General features: G+C 47.4%; 1 protein-coding gene across 1 annotated transcript; it reads right to left on the bottom strand.

Moving 5' to 3' along the window:
- Nucleotides 1–9,134: 9,134 nt before the first annotated feature.
- On the bottom strand, nucleotides 9,135–12,610 carry COPS7A (COP9 signalosome subunit 7A). Its single transcript, XM_065050061.1, has 7 exons — nucleotides 12,288–12,610; nucleotides 12,106–12,181; nucleotides 11,472–11,560; nucleotides 11,194–11,396; nucleotides 10,629–10,734; nucleotides 10,090–10,241; nucleotides 9,135–9,761 (listed from the first exon to the last, which is right to left on the bottom strand). Exons 1-7 carry the CDS (start codon nucleotides 12,447–12,449, stop codon nucleotides 9,722–9,724), a joined length of 828 nt encoding a protein of 275 aa, XP_064906133.1. The 5' UTR covers nucleotides 12,450–12,610; the 3' UTR covers nucleotides 9,135–9,721.
- Between the last annotated feature and the right edge of the window lie 6,684 nt (nucleotides 12,611–19,294).

Here is a 19,294-nt window from a genome sequence, read left to right as displayed (position 1 = left end):
CTGGCATCAGTCTGGATACAGCAGTGCCTTTTGGGCAGCGGCTTGAAGGAATGTGAAGGCAAGGAGAAAAAAAGGCAGATCTGAACCCCAGTGGGGGCCTTTGGGGGCTCTCCCTTTTGTCGATACCCTGGCTTGATGAAAATTCCCTTACTGATCACTGATGTAGGTTATTAATCCAAAGGAAGAGCACATGGAGAATTGCACAGAGGCAACATGAAGGTGCGTGTGTGCAACCTATGATGTTCTCCTTTTCCACCTTCTTTAGACAAGCTGTGAGAGGCTCCACATTGTTCTAAGCAGGTGCCTGGAACTGCCTGAAAACAGGAGCACCCACGCCATCAGAAAGCCCATCGCTGTTATACAACCCCAACTTCAGCATTTAGACCACACATACATGGGGATTGTTTTTTTTCCATTAGTTACTGTTTCAAGTGAAAATTGTTTCCTATGGGAAGTAGTCCACCTGCTCTATCAGGGCAAAGGGAAGGTCTGGGATGAGTCTCTTACATTTCTGAGATGTCTATGATGGGGAAAAAGAGGATTGGATGTTCCTAATGTGGAAGTCAAACAGTGTCTTTCTTAAGATGTGCAGGGTTTGGCTCCAAGTCATCCTTCTCCATCCGATGGAGACAAACTCTGTTCTCACTCCTTCCACGGCTGCCACCTTCAGATGGGACTAGCTGAAGCACCAAAGCAATGTGGTTCAGTGGTACTCCTGAGTCTTGCAAGTCTGGGTCTTAGAGCAAGTAGGGTCCCTGCTTAAAAGGGAGAGGGGCGACTAAAGAGGGTGGGGGGCGGAATGAGGTGGAGAGAGGCTGGAAAACCTGATGGATGACGTAAGCTGGATGAGAAGGCATGAGCTACACACAGAATAGAAACTTATGGGGGTTGGTTTGTTGTACACTCAGTTTTCCATATTTGAAAATTTATCATGAAAATAAGAGCCATTAAAGTTAGCGGGAACTTCATCTTTAAATGTTTTTGTCAGTAGCCCTGAAGCCCTGTGTACCTTTCACTGCGCTTTTTAAAGCATTGTATAACACTGAGGAAATAGCCTTGTGCCAATATTTGTAAACAGTAAACGAGATATGCACAGTTGTAAAACAGTTAAACTGGCATTGACATCAAAAATGCAATAAATTTAAAAATAAAAATGGATGTATTTGCTTTTATAATTTTTTCAGTCTCACTTTTTCAAAATTGTTCCTGTCCAACAGCTGTAATATTTTCTGATTAAATCATGAACTGAGTTAACAAAGACCCTATGGCAACTTAAAAGTTACATCAGCACAAGGTATCTATCTTAGCCACAAAAGACTATTCCCTGATTAAAATAAATAAAAAACAAAAGGGCCAATATTATAAATTTTAGTTCACTGATAGATTTCAAGTAATGAGGGGAAAAAGAGACCCCAGGATATGAAATTATTTTGAGTAGGATGCTGTTCTGAAACTAATGCTCATTAGTAATGTAATTAATGATCAGAAAGAAGATATTAAACCAGTGTTGATGAAGCTTTTGGAGGACCCAGAGGACAATAAAGGTGATAAATGATGGAGAAAGATGAGATGTGCAGAGCAGTCCATAACTGTTGGTGTGGTGTTTATTTATAAACAGTAAGTATTTCTGGCTGCAGTGAAAGCAGAAAGACATTCATCCGGGGACATAAATGTAGTCTGAGCTCTCTCAAGATGGAACACTGTTCTCTGGGAACTCTGGAGTGACTCCAAAAATGAATTAGGGGATTGGGCGATAACAAAGTAAATGAGTAATTCCTCAGCTGTGGTGATGGGTTACACATGGAGGCACCAGCTTGCGTCCACCAAGAAGGGAGGTAAAGTTTCTCCTCTATACCACCATAGTGAAACCATTGTGAAATCTGAGTTAAGGACACTAAAAAAGGCACTAAAGGATAAAAGAATTTGAGAAGGGAGCAACAAGGATGACGTGAAGCCTGGAAGCACTGACTGGCACTACAAGATAAACATGAAGTCAAGACTTGTGTTTGAGGTCATTCCACTTGCACGGGCTGGCGTTACCTTTATGGGAATGAGGCTTCTGACAGCAGAGGGCTCTTCAACCCAGCAGAAAACCTGCAACTACCTAATGATGGAACTGGAACTGAGATGCCACCCTTCAGGGGAGAGTGTGAACGTGAGAGGATACCTGGGTTTTCCAGCTTGTGCTACTCCAGACCTGGATGAGGTGTCTCCAAGAAAAGTTGGAGAGCAGGTACAGGAACGGGGTAAGGTGGTTCTTGGCCACTTGAGAAGCCAAACGACGTGATTAGGCCTGTCCCTTCAGGCTTCAAGAATCTATGAATCAGAGAGGGAAGCAGGGTGGCACAGTGCTAAACTACCGGGAAGGGTGGAAAGGGGAAGAAGAGACCTGGTGACTTGACAGGGACTTGAAAGCACATGAGACCACAGAGGGAGCTGCAGGAAACAAAGTTTGTTTGGGAAACAAATGCGTGCTTCCGTGGGGTAGGAGTGTAAAATCCCACAGGCAAATGTCACTCGCGTGGCAGCCACTCTAGTATCGGAACAACAGGATTTAAAACAGACCTCACTGCAGGATCTAGGTTAAAATTGCTTGCTTGAGTTTGCAACATTTTTCTACGTTCCAAAACACTCCCAAAAATGACTTTATTTTATTTCTCAGCTCCCTCTTAAATGTAACTTTATTTTTTTTTTCTCCTAGAATTTTAGTTTTTAAAGATAGCCCTTCAAAAAACGGTCCCATGAGGAAATTCCACTTGGGTTATTATTATTATTCCTGCTGTCTCCTCACATCTGGCTGTTTTGGCTGGCTGGGTTTATAATCTTAAAGGCACTTAATGCAAACTTAGAAGGGAAAAAAAAACCAGAGATACAAAGGAAGTGGAATAGAATAGAGACCATCCATCTCCAACTGCTGGTGCCATAATGATCAGGTGGAAGTAGAGATGCTAGCCTTATGATATCCAACCCTTACTAATAAGGGAAAACAAAGACTGCAAAAAAATAAATGCATGAGTAAATAAATAAAACCCAGACACTTTGCCAAATTGTATGACAGTATCACACAGGAGCACAGAGGTGGCCTTGAAGGTATCTGCTGATGCCTTAGCAAAGAGACTAAAGTTAGTAGCACAAAGTAAAAGGGGAAAGGCATATAGGACCTAAAATCAAGACTTTCTTAGCTGTAAACTGGAGCCTTGTTGATTATGAGCAGCAGAAAAGAAGAAAGACTCAGGATTACCAGTGATTCATATAATAACTGTAAGCACCTACCAAGACATCGAGAAGATATACACAATCCAGGAGGCATTTCTAGTAGCTATAGGTACGTGTTACTATTGCTATGCAAGATGGCTCATCAGACTTCACCTGTGGAAGAGAACTGTGCTTATTTTTAGCCAAGAAAGCTTACTTTGAAGTGCAAGAGCAAGCTTGTTGGATAGCTCATGAGCCATGGAGAACTCACAATGCAGAAGGGGGCTGGTTTGGTTAGTTAAGCAAAGTGAAGTCTGTACTTAAGGGGAATAAACACCAGGGAGGAAGAATAACATCAGCTGAAGTCACACTGGCACAGGAGCAAGAGAATATAGACAAGCTATGAATACATTTAAGCTGGAAATAAAAAAAAAAACAACTTTCTAACCACTACGGCAGTTGGGTTCTGAGGCAGCCTGCCAGGGAGACTAGTGGGGACAATAAAATTAACCAGTTTTAGTTGGCACTTGAGAAGCTTTCACAAGGGATTATGAGACAGCACCATGAAGTGATCACACTTGTTCACCAGGAGCCTCCTTCTCACTTCTGCTCCCACACAACAGATCATCCGTCTTCCCACGTAACAAAACCAGTACTAAATGCTTCAGAGGCAGATGCAGGGAAACCTGCAGGAGACAGGGCAAAACCTCCCCAGAAACATTTCCTCCTGATCCGAAGGGGCTGGGGCTTCACTTGTGCCTCAAAGCAGGAGGGCTTAGAGTTGCTTTTAATGCATGCACAAGTGCTACAGAAATTCTGGATGTTCTTGTTACCTGTATAGGGGTCACAGCTCTCGAATCCAGCTGACATTTCAGTGACTATTGAATTAATCATGATACAAATATAATCGCAAATCACACAAAGGATTTTATTGCAAATTAACTCCTTTCCCTGGCAGTGGCAGAGCCTGCCACCTGTAGAGAAGACAGATAAAAATCCAGCCCTGTTCCATGCTGCACTGTCAGGAATGTGTGCCGAAAACTGGAGCAGCCCTGAAGAGAAACACCCAAGAGATGGGTGGCTGAGGAACCAGTAGAGAAAACAGTTCTTTTCTTCTGAGTATTGCAGCTAAGCAGCAGCTACTACTAGGAAAAGGGGTGAGGAAAGAAGAGCCTTGCAGGTGGGAACATGGACAGACACCCATGGAGAGGATAGCATAGAGGGACAGGGGTCACAGAAGCAAAATGAGTAACTGTTCCAGGGTGTAAAAAGGAGACAAGAAGGATGTTATTGAGCTGAGAGCTGCATTTGCGGCTACTGACATGGACCATGGGACTCCTCTGACTACTCCAGCTTGCACTGCACCGTAGTCCTGCAGAGCCAGGGCCTCGTCCCAGGGGTCCTGGTCCAGCCGTGGCAAGAGGCAGGTGCAACCGTGAGTGGCTGCTGTCAGCACGGAGCCTTTGTGAGAAAGTGTCCAGAGGAGGCCATGAAGCTGGTGAAGGGTCTGGAGGAGAAGCCATATAAGGAGTGGCTAAAGTCACTTGTTTTGTTCAGCCTAGAGAAGAAGAGACTGAGAAGACACCTCATGGTGGCTACAGCTTCCTCACAAGGGGAGGAGAAGGAGTAAGCACCAATCTTCTCTTTCTGGTGACCAGTGACAGAACCCGAGGGAATGGCAGGAAGATGTGCCAGGGGAGGTTTAGGTTGGACATTAGGAGAAGGTTCTTCCCCTGGAGGGTGGTGGAGCACTGGAACAAACTCCCCAGGGAGGTGTCACAGCCCCAAGCCTGACAGTGTTCAAGAAGAGACTGGACAATGTCCTCAGACACACGGTGTGAACTGTGGGGTTGACCTGTGCAGGAACAGGAGTTGCACTCAGTGATCCTTGTGGGTCCCTTCCAACCCAAGGACATTCTATGAAGGTATGGCCCTGCAAGAAGCAGACCTGAACAGCCATCTGTCCATCCATGTCGGTCCACCCAACAGACCAGATTGTCACACACCCACCTTCCACAAAAAGCCTTTGAGGGGAGGTACACAAATGCTTTCATACACAACAGCCCTCCTGCTTGTCAAAAATAAACAAACAAACAAAAAACAACCCCCTAAATTTCTAATTTAGGGGACAGAGGCAAGGGCAGCCTCAGCAACTCACATAAACAAAATGTTGGCTCCCTTTGAGGGGAGCCCTGCCAGGGGCTGTTAAGCACAAAGACCACCTCTGCCTTCACAAGTCCTCCAGAACAAACCCCTGGAGGACGGGGAGAACCATGGACAAGTCCCACAGGGTGCTTGCAGTGACACTTCTCCCCACTCACCAGGTACAGGTGGGCACCATGGTGGACGCTGGGCTGCTGGCACCATTGTATCTGATAAGCCCACCACCTTCAAGAAGAGGAGCAGCAAGCTCCCTAGAAGAAATTGAGCCCCAGTAATGCAATAAGAATTACCATCACTAACCCAAATTCCTGACAAGAATCCATTGTTACCTCTTGGCAGAAGCTGACTGGCAAAAGTCAGACATCAGCGATAGAGCCATTCAGGTCCTGTCGTACCTCCTCCCTTTTCTGCATCCAGATGTGAAAGTCCCATGTATAATACCCAAAGAGAGGTTGCAAGGAATCATGCACAAGAATCGTTACACTTTCTGTGCTCATGCTGGCAGATCTCCTTCTCCTCAAGCAGTGACGAACACTTCTCCATCCCCTCTCTTTTACAACCCCCTAAACCTCATTCCTTTGCCAGAAGTTAGAGTGGCATGTGTCCAAGTATTTCTGTTCTGCTCTACTCAGGGTCTGTTTTCTGAGTCTTTTCTTTAGGAAAAACAGGGTTAAAACACATTTAAAGTTAAAATGAAAACTTGTAATAATAACGATCAGTACTTATCTCACTTGCAATCTTCCAAGTGATTTACAAATGTTAACTAATTAATTAATCTTCACATCCTCTCTGCCTGAAATTGAGTCAAGCTGAAGTGAACAGGAAAATAAAAAGGCCTTTGCCCTTCACCTGAAAACCACCCTTTTTATTGCCACCTGGCAAGACAATTTGCAGCAATATTTTCATTCTGCACTGTGCATCTCTCATTCATTTTTTCAGTCATACCAAAGGTCTGAAGTAATTTTATCTGCTACCTCTGCTTCCTTTTTCTTAATGGAGGTCTTAAAAGCTGTGCCCTTTCCAAAGTAAACAGAATGGAAGACTTTCAGAGCAGTGCAGATGCCCCTTGATCAAATACATTTAAACCCAAACTCTTCTGAAATCCACAACACAACCAGCCTCAAGAGAGGCCAATAAGAAAATTGGCACCTGGCAAATGCCGCTACCAGGGAGCTGAGCCTCAGAGAGCGGGGCAAGCTGGATGCCGCAACACAAACTCATGGCAGAAGCACTCAGATAGACTCACACTGGCTGTGATTTAGCCATGAGGATACGAGGCTGGGGCTTCAGTGAAGCCTGGGGCTGGTTTGGCAAGCCCCCGCAGAACCCTGTGTTGGTCCGTGCTCTGGTTGCTGTCAGCTGCACACAGGTTTTTACGTTCACAAGATTGATGCCAGTGTGTGTACGGAGTGCAGGTGCTGCTCTGCCTGACCATGTATCCCATGCAAGTGGTGTGGAGCTCTCCATGCTGGCTGGGGACTGTGTTTACACTGGAGATTCAGGGTGTTTAAAAAGATCCTTTGTACCTAGTACCACAGAGTAGTTAAAGAGAGCAAAGAACAACAATAAAACAAGGGGTAATGATTTTAAACTAAAGGAGGGGGGATTCGGACTAGACATGAGGAAGAAATGTTTTACAATGAGGGTGGTGAAACACTGGCATAGGTTGCCCAGAGGGGTGGTAGATGCCCCATCCCTGGACACATTCAAGACTAGGTTGAATAGGGCTCTGAGCAACCTGATCTAGTTGAAGATGTCCCTGCTCATTGCAGGGGGTTTGACTAGATGACCTTTGAAGGTCCCTACCAACCCAAACTATTCTATGAGTCTACGAAAGCCCAAGAGGTCGCAGAGAAGCCAAGACACTCAGGACAAAGATCTGTTACAGCTCTTCTTCCTTAGGCAGTGGGATTCCTGTGGGGCACAAATACCCTCATCCATTATTGGTAACTTCAGAACTTCCTGGAGGTGCCACCACTCCAGCCCAGCTTCCACTGGACCTCAGGAGGCTGGTAGGATGTGCACTTTGGCTGCTCAGCTCCATCCCAAGCCCTTCTCCGCTCTCCTTCACATCACATCCCAACAGCTTTGCCAGCAGCTCCTCTGTAAGGGGCATGAAGGCCCAAACATTTGGCAGGTGCTCCCGTCTTGCCAGGTATCACCTCCCCTGCCAGCAACTCAGTCCCAGTCCCAGTCCCAATCCAAGGGAAACTGTGATGTGCATGGACATTTTTGCTGCTTGCAGACAGCTGCAAATGCAGCAAGCACAGTGACTTTCCTCACAGAGACAGATGAAGGTGATGCGATGCAGAGGGAGGAAGGCTCAAGGTAATTTAACCAAAAGCTGAAAGTGTTGTCACAAGCCCTTCCTGCAATTTATGGAAAACAGGACTTGTCAAGTAGACTCCCTATTGCTGCAAATTAGGCAGACCTCTCTAGGTGGGTTGGGACAACCTGCTTTGCTGCCCCCTTATGTGCTCCTGCAGCCAGATGGGCAGCTCTTGTCTGGATGTCACGGCTCTTCTGCTTGGCATCTCCGCACCTATGACTGCACCCGAACGGCTGGATGCCTCGAGGCACGGAACGGGAAAAGGTGTGGGGCTGCCCTAGCTCTTGGCGACCTCGGCCAGTGACTGCAGTCACCCCGAGACAGCCGGGCACATCCCTGTCCCTGGCACAGCTGGCTAGTGCATCCTGCTCTCTGACCTTACACACGTAAGAGTTTTGTGAGTTAGGGGGTTCAGGTGACAGGGGTTTCCCACTGAAAGCTGGTACAGCATTACAGCATCCAGAACTAGTAAAATAGCAATATTGCACAAACCAGCAATTTTGTTGTGTTTTGAGTATTGAGATGATCTCACACCTTGCTGCCACAGAACACATGGTTGCACTCCTCTCCCCACTCCCCTAACCAAGGCTTGCTCCCACCTCCGCTGCCTCAGCTCCAGCTCCTGCTTGTCTGCACAGTACCCAGAAGAAAATTCACCACGGCCAGTGAACTGAAAAAGTCTCCGTGCAGACAATGATCAGGAGTTTCCCCTGTTGGATTCATTTTCCGGTGGTTTGCTCACGCAGAGATACCAAGGCTCAGGGAATCAAATTTTAGCATTGGCACAAGGAAAGAGGCAGAACCGAGCTGGGGTGGGAGTCACGGTGTCAATTTACATTTACATCAGCGTACACCATGGTGGAACCGCAGCGCGACACTCGCATCTGACTGACTCGCTTCGAGCCAGACTCAAGCACACATCCTCTGAAGAATCTGATGGTTTTTTTCCAGGCATCTCACAGGATTCATTTTTTTTTTTTTTTCAACCAGACTCCAACATGACCCAAGAATGGCTTAAGCAGCATCTATTCCACGAAAACTCACCCCGGTGGGCACTGGCTCTGCAACCTTCAACCCTCTGTCAGACAAGTTCCCACATCCCTTTCCATTTTGTCCAGGATCACTGGGCACATAGTATTGAGACAAATATGAATTTTCTCCTCAGTCTTTGCACCTTTCTCTGAGACTACCTGGAAAGCACCTTTTTGAACATTCCGGATGCAAACCAATCACACAATAAACAATTTAAATAAGATTTATGACTCATTCCTGCTTTAGAGATTCTCATCCCAGCTCTATTGAGCTACTGTGGCACTGCCCTTTGGAAGAGTATTTTGAGAATATATTCCACCCAGAAATGGGACAGAGGCTCTCAGTATCACAGCTTATTTTGGAACATCCAGAATCAGTGTATGAGACAAAGAGACACCACCACAGGAGCACAACATTGTACAGATATGTCCATATTCCACAGACCTATATTTTTATTGTTTTATATATATTTATAACATATTTATATAATTTTTTAAAATAATCCCTTCAAAAACTACCCTCCCACCTAGTAAAACAAAGGTTAAACAATCAAAGATGGCAGCTGCATCCTGGAGCAAAGTATCCCAGGGGTCTCATAGAGCCAAAATGATTGGTGAGCGCCAGTGCACCCTTTCCAAGCTTCTGTGAAGCCCTGCAGCTGCAAAGGTGACTGACACAGTTTCATGGCTCTTTAAATTTAACTGTCAAAAGACAGAGACAAAGAGAGAAACACATGGCAGTGGTGATGGGGACTTAAGGGGTAGGGAAAACAGCAATGCATACAACTGGAAGCTTAGAGTGTGAAATGCTGTGATTAAGAGGAGGGAGGCGTTGCCTGGGAAGTCAGTAAAAAAGGTAGGAAAGAGAACAAACATGCAGGAGAACTAGTTGGCAAGATGGATCTTGGAAAAGAGCTTAGAAGCATCACACCTGGGACCCTTGTGACCCCTCCATCCCCCAAATCTCTTCCTCTCACCCTCCCAGTTGTCAAGGGAGATCCAACTAGTTTGATTTAGACCAAATCTTTGCACTGCCTCGGAGCCTGTGGGGAGAGGGAAAAAAAATTCAGAGTGGACACTAAGGCTCATCGCTGATTTCCTTTTCTAAATGCACACAGAGAAAAGCAGCTGATATTCTTCGCAAGAGGAGAACACAAGGAAGACTTACAAACTCTGAGTCAGATCAAGAGCTGCAGAGATTCCCCCTCAAGTTAACAGGAGAAAAGCTCAGCTGGGACTACATGTCTAACCACTCCCCGTCCAGGGAGCAGGACCCTGCAGTCAGCAACCTCACTGCTCCGAAACAGGGCTCCCCTCAGTTCATCTCCTATGAACACAGAGGGGCTCTGCTTGTTTACCCCCACTCCTTACCCTTTGGCTTTGGAAGTTTTCTTGCTCGCCTGGCGCTGGTTGGTGCCAGGAGCCGGCTCCCTGAGCTCTGTTAGGTGCTGTTCTGGGTCTTGTGATGTGGCTGCTGCAGCAGCTGCTGTTGTCACTTTAATTGTCTTCTTCAGGTTTGCCACCTGTAACAGCAGCAAAGCAAGAACCAAGGAATTTCCCAAGGGTTTTAGTTTGGTTTAGTGTCTTTTTGTCATTGTTGGGGTTCTTTTTTGTTTAGTTGTGTTCTTTTGTTTTTTGTTGTTTGTTTTTTTTTAATAAAGCACGGCCTGGAGTTAAGAGCTGCAAGCTCAGGTCAAACAAAAGAGCTAACAGCTGTCCAGACCCTTGCACTGCAAAGGCAGAGGAATGTTAAGCTCATTTAGGATTCTTCTTCAGGCACAACCCCCTGGGGGGTCAGGCCTAGGGAATGCTAACACCTTACTCGAGCAAAGACCGTAACAACCACAGAGTATTGGTTCTCGTTATTTCAAAGTGAGGGGCTTGGGCTGCTCCCTCCTCAGCCCACTCACCTCACTCTCTATCTGCTGCTTAAGTGCCAGCTGTTGCTCTTTATGCTGGTTGGCCCGGCTAACCTGCTCTTCAATGCCTGACAAGACAACCTCGCAGCCCTGGCACCTGGAGAGAAGATGTAAAAATGAAGAGGCCAGCATAGAAAGAAACGTGAAAGTGACACATTTCAACTCTAGAGACCAAAAAGACCAGAAAGTGACAGCTACACCAGGCAGGGAAGACAAAGGACTGGAGTCCAATGTAATAATGTAGTGACGTTATTACTTAGGAGGGGGACAAATAACAAGGTGGCACTAGGTTAGGGGCTACAGGTTTATACTCAGAAAGCCTGCTGCCAGCAGCCAGGACTGTGCAAAGGTTGCTGCAGTCTCATCACCCCTCCAGCAACAAGCAGGGGGATCTGGAAAACTATTTTTGGAAACTTCCTTTCCAAAGTAGAAAGAAAGGGGATTCAGTATGCCACCTCACAATGCTATCCCCAAGTGACACACAAGGAATCCGGGAAAGCCACCGGCCACTCCTGCAACCTCTTTTGGGTGTTAGTATTGGGGGCTTCCTCCTCACCACTCCTGCAACGTGCGGCTGATGGTGCTCAGCTCCTCCCTCCGGATGTCCCTCCCAATGCTGTAATCCACCTCCAGGCGCTGGTTCCGCTGATCCAAGCTCCCTCGCAGCACATCTGCATACACAGCCTCAATCACAAGGTCCTCCAGTTGTCGGACGTTCTTCAGCTGTAACTGCTCCAGCAGCACTGAGTAAGGGATGCACTGTGGAAACATGACAGTAACTAGCATGAGGCAATCTCAGTGGAGGGAAAACTCGGGGAGAAATAGGACCACTACCTTGATCTTGGCAGCCAGAGTGACGACTGACAGGTGCCTCAGTTTGTTCTTCTGAGCCTCTGTCAAGGGAGGGAGGTTTGCTGCTTCAGCTATTGTCAGGGGAAAGAACAGGGTATAAGAATTTATGCCTCATTTTCCATTTCCCAGCCCTGCACAGAGGCATCTACACTATACCCAAAGTATCTGCGCATCAATCTCCCAAGCAATGCTACATCTTGCCAAGCCATCCACATTAGTTCTTAGCTCAAAAGACCTCTTCTGAGCAGGCTTTCCTCCCCCTCAGCCTCAAGTCATGCTCTCTAGCTGTCCCATGCCTTATTCATGCAGGCCTGCACGTCCCAGTGGATACCCAAGTCTTTCTTTCCCTTTGCCCCTCAGAAATGCCTTTGTCAAGATGTTCTTGGAAATTTCCCACATAGATGGCAAACGGGAGCATTAACTATTGCCAGGTACCCCTGTGGTCGTGGCCCGAAACCACAACCTGAGGGGCCGCAGTGACAGAGGCACAGGGGGCAGTTTGGGCGAGGGGTCGCAGCGCCTCGGGGCTCTGGCACGTTTTCCGCACCGAGGGACCAGCATCGCCGGGAAGGGAAAGGGCCCATGAGCCCCCTTACGCCCCGCCACCCGGCCTCACCCAGATAGTCCGCGTAGGTGCCGTAGGCGAAGATTGTCAGGAGGCGGAACACGGGGGAGAACTCGCTGTCGGCCAGCTGCGGGGACACGGGGTCAGGCTCCGCCGCCCCCCGGCCCGGGCCGCGGGCAGGGCCCGGCAGGCCTGCCGCGCAGGGGTGGGCCGCGGGGCCGGGCCGGTCTCACCTCCCGGACGGCGGGCATGTCCAGCAGCTCCCCGAAGACGTAGATGCCCGGGGCCTCCAGGACCTGGTGGATGAGGCTGGCGAGGGCGGCGCCGCGGGCCGCCTTGGCCAGCAGCAGGAACTGCTCCTGGCTCTGCCCCGTCACCTTCCCCTCGGCCGCCATGGCGCTGCTGCCGCCACCCCGCGGGGCTCGGGCCCCGCCGCGATCGCTCTCACACCGGCCCCGGCCCCGGCCCCGCCGCCGGGCGCCACCCGCCGCACGGCTCAGGCCCCGGCCCGCCCCACCAGCACTTGTCTACGGCACCGCCGCTGCACAGCGCCCACTTCCGGGTGCTGACGCTCCCGACCCCGCAGCCCCGCGCCGGCCTCCGACTGGGAGAGGCAGCGGCACGGCCCGCCTCCGCTGCTTTCCTATTGGTCGGCCACACGGCCGAGCGCCGAAGCGGGCCTACCGCGAAGGCGCCCTCTGCTGGCCGGAAGGGCGGGCGCGTCGCCACCCCGATAGTTGAGAGCCGCCGCGGCGCGCTGCCGGCGTTCCCCCGGGACCCTTGCGGTTCGGGAGGTTCCGCGGGCCTGGCGTGAGGCCGGGGCGGGCAGACCCTTCTGCCGTGGCACGGCCGGGTTCGCGTTCCTGGAGCTCGAGGGGTGGCGGTGCCTGCCAGGCTGTGGCTCGTCTGCGTCCTCCCGGGCTGACGGGCCACCGGCCAGGCCCTGGTCTGGCCGTGCTGGTCACAGCGGCCCTCCGGCTATCATCTCTGTTCTCCACCACTTTTGTCATGGCCTGCCCTCCTTGCTGCTAGCTCCTGATCACTGTTCTGCTCTTTGCCACTCTTCTTGTGTCGAAAATCTCCGATGAACTGCCCTGTCATCCAACAGGCTGCAGTGGGCTTAGGCGTCACAGATGCAGCATGAATATCAGTGTGTTTATAGTTCTTTCAATACATTTTGGTGAATCTCTGCCCCTTAGCTGTACAATATTTATGTTAAAATCATAGAATCACAGAATAGTTTTGGTCAGAAGGGACAGTCAAAGGTCACCTTGTCCAAACCCCTGCAATGAGCAGGGACATCTTCAACTAGATCAGGTTGCTCAGAGCCCCGTCCAGCCTGGCCTGGAATGTCTCCAGGGATGGGACATCTACCACCTCTCTGGGCAACCTGTGCCACTGTTTCACCACCCTCATTATGAAAAATTTCTTCCTCATGTCTGGTCTGAATCTCCCCTCCTTTAGTTTAAAATTATTACGCTTTGTTCAATCACAACAGGCCCTGCTAAAAAGTCTGTCCCCATCTTTCTCATAGACCTCTACATATAACCGTATACATATATGCATTTTAAATATAAATGCATATTATATATATATATATATATATATATAAAATAACTGATGAGAAAACAGATACACTACTATATGGCATAGTATTTTTCATATTTCAATGATACATTCTGTAAGTACCACACCAGAATTAAAAGAGATCCATAGAATACCTTGTATGTGCCTACACATCACTCTGCTTTCACACCATTAAGATCTCTCTATTTTGGGCAGTGTTTTGGGGATATGTAAATGTGAAAAATCTTATGTTGCAAGGCACTGTCCTTGTGTATTTAAACTGTGCATTTCTTAAATCCCTGCATACCTCCCCTCCTCTACTGCGTTCATTTTTACAAAAAAAATTGTTTTACTATCTGCTGAATCATTAACCATCGCACTTATAAAGAAATGCATCCCCGCTGCAGGCAGAGTATGGCCATAAAAAGATAGTTTAAACACTCCACAAGGATAGAAATGTTTATAGTATGTTTTAAGTATCTCTTTGCGGGCAAATCAGTAAGTCTAATGCGATCAGGAGGCATCACTGAGGGCACGTTTCCCTTTGCTAGGTGAAAGAGCTGTTTTTACAACGGTGGGACTAAAAAGTGAGGGTCATTTTGGAAAAAAGCTTCATAGTTCTTCTTGTCTTGTATAAATCATGTGGTAGGTGGAGGTGAGTTGTGAGGGAGACTGGGAGGAGCGCAGGCAGCAAACATGCATTTCGATAAGCAGCATTAAGCTGCTTGGCCAAGAGTTTCCAGCCCGACACCGGCTTCCTCATGGCTGGCTCCTTTGGAAATCAGTGACGATTTTTAATGAAAGCAAAAGAGGCAACAAATTGATGTGAGCCAAATATAGTCTGCGCAGGCAACATGGTTTTAGCATGTCAAAATCTTAGTGCTGTCAGGGCAAGTTTCCACTCTAGCATATGGTTGCCAGCCAGAGAATCAGTCTTCAGCTTGATCAGTTTAGCATGTATTAAATGCAGTTGACTTGTGCTTTGCCAGACTTCTGCAAGCGTAACATCTTGAAACAGGCGTAACATCTTGAAATCTTTATCTGGGTGAAGTCTAAGTTTGTTAAGGTTTCACTTGCCAGTATCAACAATTCTCTTTTCATCATTTGCTTTGACTCTAGTTCTTCTCATGCAGCTGCTGTGGCTGAGTAGTGGAAAAGGCTCCTTTGGGGTTTTGTACTGCTCCAAACACAATTTTAGAGCTAGAAAATACCACCCATGTCTGCCTTGGGGAGTTAGATCATTGTGTCTCCCCGTGAGAGGCTGTTCCAAGCCCATTTGAACAGCTATACATATTGTTCATACCCCTTCTCAGGGTCCCTTCTGTCCCCGAGGCTCCTTCAGTGCTCAGTCTCCACACTGAGGCTACTGACAGAAGAAGGGAGCAGTGTGGACAGCCATGGTCAGTGTGGAAAACCAGACTTCTAACATTAGTGAATATGCCACTAGAATTAGGTGGAAGTCACTCAAAACTAATTCCAGGCAGAAGGAGGAAGATGGCTCTGAATGGCTGGGCCAGGGAGGCAAAGAGGTGCCCAACAGGGGAACATACCCAGACCCTCAGTTTGTTCTGGCAGAGCATGTTTTCATTTACACACTCTGACTCCTCCTTAGCTTTGGGATGTCTCAGTCTCATTTGCCTCAAAAATCTGTCACTGAACAAAGAGGCTTCTCTGGTCAGCTTCTGTTGGTACGTGCGTGTGGGCACAGTCACTTATCTTTCCTAGAAAAGTGCCCCCAACCCACTGGTTTGGGGCATTGCCAGAAGTTGTCCTGCCCCATGGCCTCCATGTATTAGGTGGTAAGGAGCATTTCCTGCACTCTGTTGAGTAAAATATGACCCAGACACACTTTACCCAACAGATACATCTCCAGGACAGGCTGAAGACCATGGTGGCCCAGGGCAACAGGGACAGGCCATCCATCCGTATCGTCAGAGCTAGTGAGGTCTGGGCTGCTCCGTACAGCAGCATTAAAGAAGTAGCAAGAGGACTATCTCCTTCCCACTTTGCACTCTCCCTTTCTGTATGTAGGTTTGATTCACCATAACCTTACACCTGCTGTATTCATTTACACCAGCACAGAGTGCGTTCAAATCAGCTTAAAATGTAACCTGGCTGATTTGTAGTGTTTTATTACTCTCTTCCCCACCCCCTCACCAGCTCCTTCCATCTCAGTTTTATCTCTCTATTGATCTGTTTCTCTCACACTCTCTGACACGCTTGCTGCCTTTCATTATTAGTCAGATAAAGCCAGGCAGCCTGAGCATCTGAGGTACATGATGCTCTCTCTGTCCTCCTTCTCCACTCCAACCCCTACGTCCTGTGTGACCCACATTTTTGTCTGCTCCTTCTTTGTCCTGCATAGAGCTAAACCAAGGACAGAGACCAGGAAGTCCTTTGAAGGAATCAGATCTTGAGCTCTCCAAAGGAGAAGGCCATCATCTACCTAAAATATGCAAGCTCTTGTGAGAGTGCACGGTGACATTCTCATAATTTAGCAAAGTCTTTGCCTCCTCCCTATATCAGAGTGCCGAGTGTTGAGATTAAATTCCAGACTCCTGGAGTCGTTAACTCGCATGATTTCACTTTGTTCACAAGGCAAGTACCTATCTGTATGGTCACAGGGAAACTGTGAAATATGATTTTCATGTAACCTAAGGAGTTGAAAATAGGAGGCGAAGAGTGCAGATGAAAGCAAGTCTTTACAACATTACATAATTTTAAGATAAATCTTGTGACACGGGGAGGTTCAGCGTTGTTATTTCTGAATGTTTGGGATTTCTAATCCTCACTGTAACCACCCCTAGCATCATCCCTCTCTTCTGATCTCGCTCTGATCTTTCCAGAAAGAAAACACCATTCTCTTCTTGCTGTAGATCCACCTTCTTTCTTATATGCTCACTGTCCCACTTTAAAGCCCATAGAGCTGTCCTGTCTCATTCTAGGTTGTTTCTCTCTTGGCCACTGCAGAATCAAAATAACTTGTCAAAAGGGCTAATGATACTTTTTTTCCTAGTCCTTCTCCAAACATAGCTAGGGTCACGTTTTCTGAGATGATGTTTCACAGCTGTGTGTAATACCAGACTCTGAGACAAAAACACCGTAAGGACAAAGGAGGCTGGGGTGAATCGCTTAGATACCAACACGATCCAGAAGGCTTTTAACCCTATAAGTGGTACTAGGCTAACATGCACAGGGTCATAAAACCTGTACCTAGTTACACCTAAAGGCAGCCCAATATCAGCTACTTACTAAAAAGAGGGTAAATGCATGGTAACTCTTCATCTGATCTGCTCTCACAGCCCTCAGGATTTTGCAGATCAGGAACTGTCTTCCAGACAGGCCTTGGGTCATGATTCAAAGGCTCCAGAAGAGAGAGGATCTTGTACTTCACTTGGTAGTTCGTTTCTGTGATTAATCACTCTCCAGTGACTGGCTCTTGTTATTCTCTGCCAGAATACCTGGTAGACTTTTCCCCAGGAAAGAAGTGGTACTGCAATCAAGTCACGTCTTATTCTGCTTTTTGATACGTTAAATGGGTTGACCTCTTTAAATAGCTGAGATCTCCAGCCTTCAGATCACCTTTAATTCCAAGTTATTTTAAAACTATGGACCATGGAGCAGTGTACAGTTTTCCAGCATGGGACTCACCCAGACACAGAGAAAGGTTTAATCATCTCCTCACTTCTCTTCCTTACTTCTGTCTTTGCATGCCCAGGGATCAGTTCAGATCCATTGCTGCAGTCCAGCTTGCTGGGCTTGTGTTGGGTTTTCTGTCTGTTATGATGCCTAAATACTTTTCAGATCACTGCTTTTCAGGACTGGAAGTTGTTCTCACTAGATATGGATATTTTTTCCTGTTAATGGCCACTACAATTTGCTCTCAATTATCTTATAAGAAGTTTTATGAGAATGACCACCCTACCGAGAGCAGTAGGTCATTCTATGCTGGTCCCATCCTCATTATTTTTAACACTCTAACAATATTTGTGTCCTCAGTAAATTGTTTCAGAATGACCTATATCTGCTCACCAAGCAGTGAATAAAATGGTGAGTCATACCTGACCCTGGTCTTGTTCCTGGGCATCCACGTAAGAAACACTGCCACTCAATGGCAGACTTCCAGGGATGACCCCCTTTGCATTTGCAAGTAGTTAAATGGAATTAACCAGTTCACTTAACCTCCTGCTCTGTTAGCATTGCATAATGCTATTTTTTCTCATCAGCATGCTTTGGGATATTAATGCTTCCAGAAGCCTGGATAGATCTAAGGCATCACCTTTTCTGAACAAACCTGTAGTCACATCAAAGACTGACAAGAACAAAACAAGTTTATGCAGCAAGATTAGTTTCCTCCGAATCATGCTGATTGGCATTAACTGGAGAATCTCATATCAGCTCTTTGTTGCTTTGCCCAGAAACTTTCAGGTCTTCTGTTTGCTCTTTACAAATACTGGCACAGCACGGCTCTCTTCCAGTCTTCTGGGATGTCTCTGGTATTCCAGAGCTTATTAACCAGTTGTTCAGTGAGCAAAAAGACCAAGGAAATCGGGTTCTCTACAGATTTCTTTCCTATATGTTCTATGCTTTCCACTAACATGCCTTCAACCAGGGTATCTTAATGACACCCTTTCCACAGGCTGCCACGTCTGCAAGTCCTTTCCCCTTGCTCATCCTCTTTGTTGCTGGGCTCCTGCTCCACTACTCTCTGACACACACAGCTTTCCCAGTATTTTCTGCTTAATTCTTTTGGCCTGCTGTCTGGACTGCTCTGACCAGTGGGGTTTTGCCCAGCAGCATGGCTATGGGCTCTCTTCTAGCATGGTATCTCTGTCAGGCTACTGGTTTTCGTACAACTTGTTGGAGCTTATTTACCTTTTAGACTCTGGTTCTTTTGTGAAACTCATGGCAACTAACAGACAGATGGACAGACAAACTTCTGCAGATAGCAGGGTGACTACATGGGTCCTTCTGCCGTAAGGAAACAATGCTAAAAACAGCAGCAATGAGCTGCTTGGCCTCAGGACTCTTGGCTGTAAATGATCTGTATGCGATCATTGAAAAGTGTTTCTGCTAGACAGAAATAACAACATCATATCCTTCCTGGGTATGTCTGGGCAGGGAGGTACTTAGCTGTCCTCACACAACATACATTGGTCCTGGTCCAAATCTTGGCCAAATACATAGCAGAGATAATTTTTACATTTCCCTCTTCTTTCCATGACCACATCACCCTCACTTTAACACCTTCAGAGTAATGCTTTATACTTAGCACCACTCTTGTATCCCCATTCCACAGCCCACATGCTCCTCCATCAGCCCACCTGATGCCATAGCCCCCCTCATATTTTCCTGTAATTTCCTGTTAGCTTTCCCTTGAGACCACCCTGTACCTCCAATTGACACACTGCTTGTCTAAGCCTCTGCTCCAAGCCAAACAAGCCATTCCCTTTGTATCACATTAGAGTGATGCAAGAGTGACATCAGCCCTCGCACCCACTGTTCCCATCACCTCGATGGCTTTCCTGACTCCCCCCCACATCTCCCAGGGTTCCCTTGGTCTGTACAACATCCTCCTTCCCGTTCTCTCTCATATCTCTGGCTCATTTTGCTTCCTTCTGTACTTTAGCTCTTCAGGGGGATTTTCAGTGTTTGCGTCATTTGGATTTTCGCC

This window comes from Columba livia, chromosome 1 (assembly GCF_036013475.1).
Source record: "Columba livia isolate bColLiv1 breed racing homer chromosome 1, bColLiv1.pat.W.v2, whole genome shotgun sequence".
NCBI lineage: Eukaryota > Metazoa > Chordata > Aves > Columbiformes > Columbidae > Columba > Columba livia.
This window is presented reverse-complemented; position numbering and strand designations above follow the sequence as displayed.

Bases quoted from the DNA above. Each gene is read 5' to 3' on its own strand.
- COPS7A (XM_065050061.1), bottom strand. From the start codon at position 12,449: ATGGCGGCCGAGGGGAAGGTGACGGGGCAGAGCCAGGAGCAGTTCCTG. The intron at 10,242-10,628 runs GTGAGTGGGCTG...CTGCTGTTACAG, and splicing joins AGCAGCAGATAGAGAGTGAG to GTGGCAAACCTGAAGAAGAC. The intron at 9,762-10,089 runs GTAAGGAGTGGG...CTCTCCCCACAG, and splicing joins AAAACTTCCAAAGCCAAAGG to GCTCCGAGGCAGTGCAAAGA.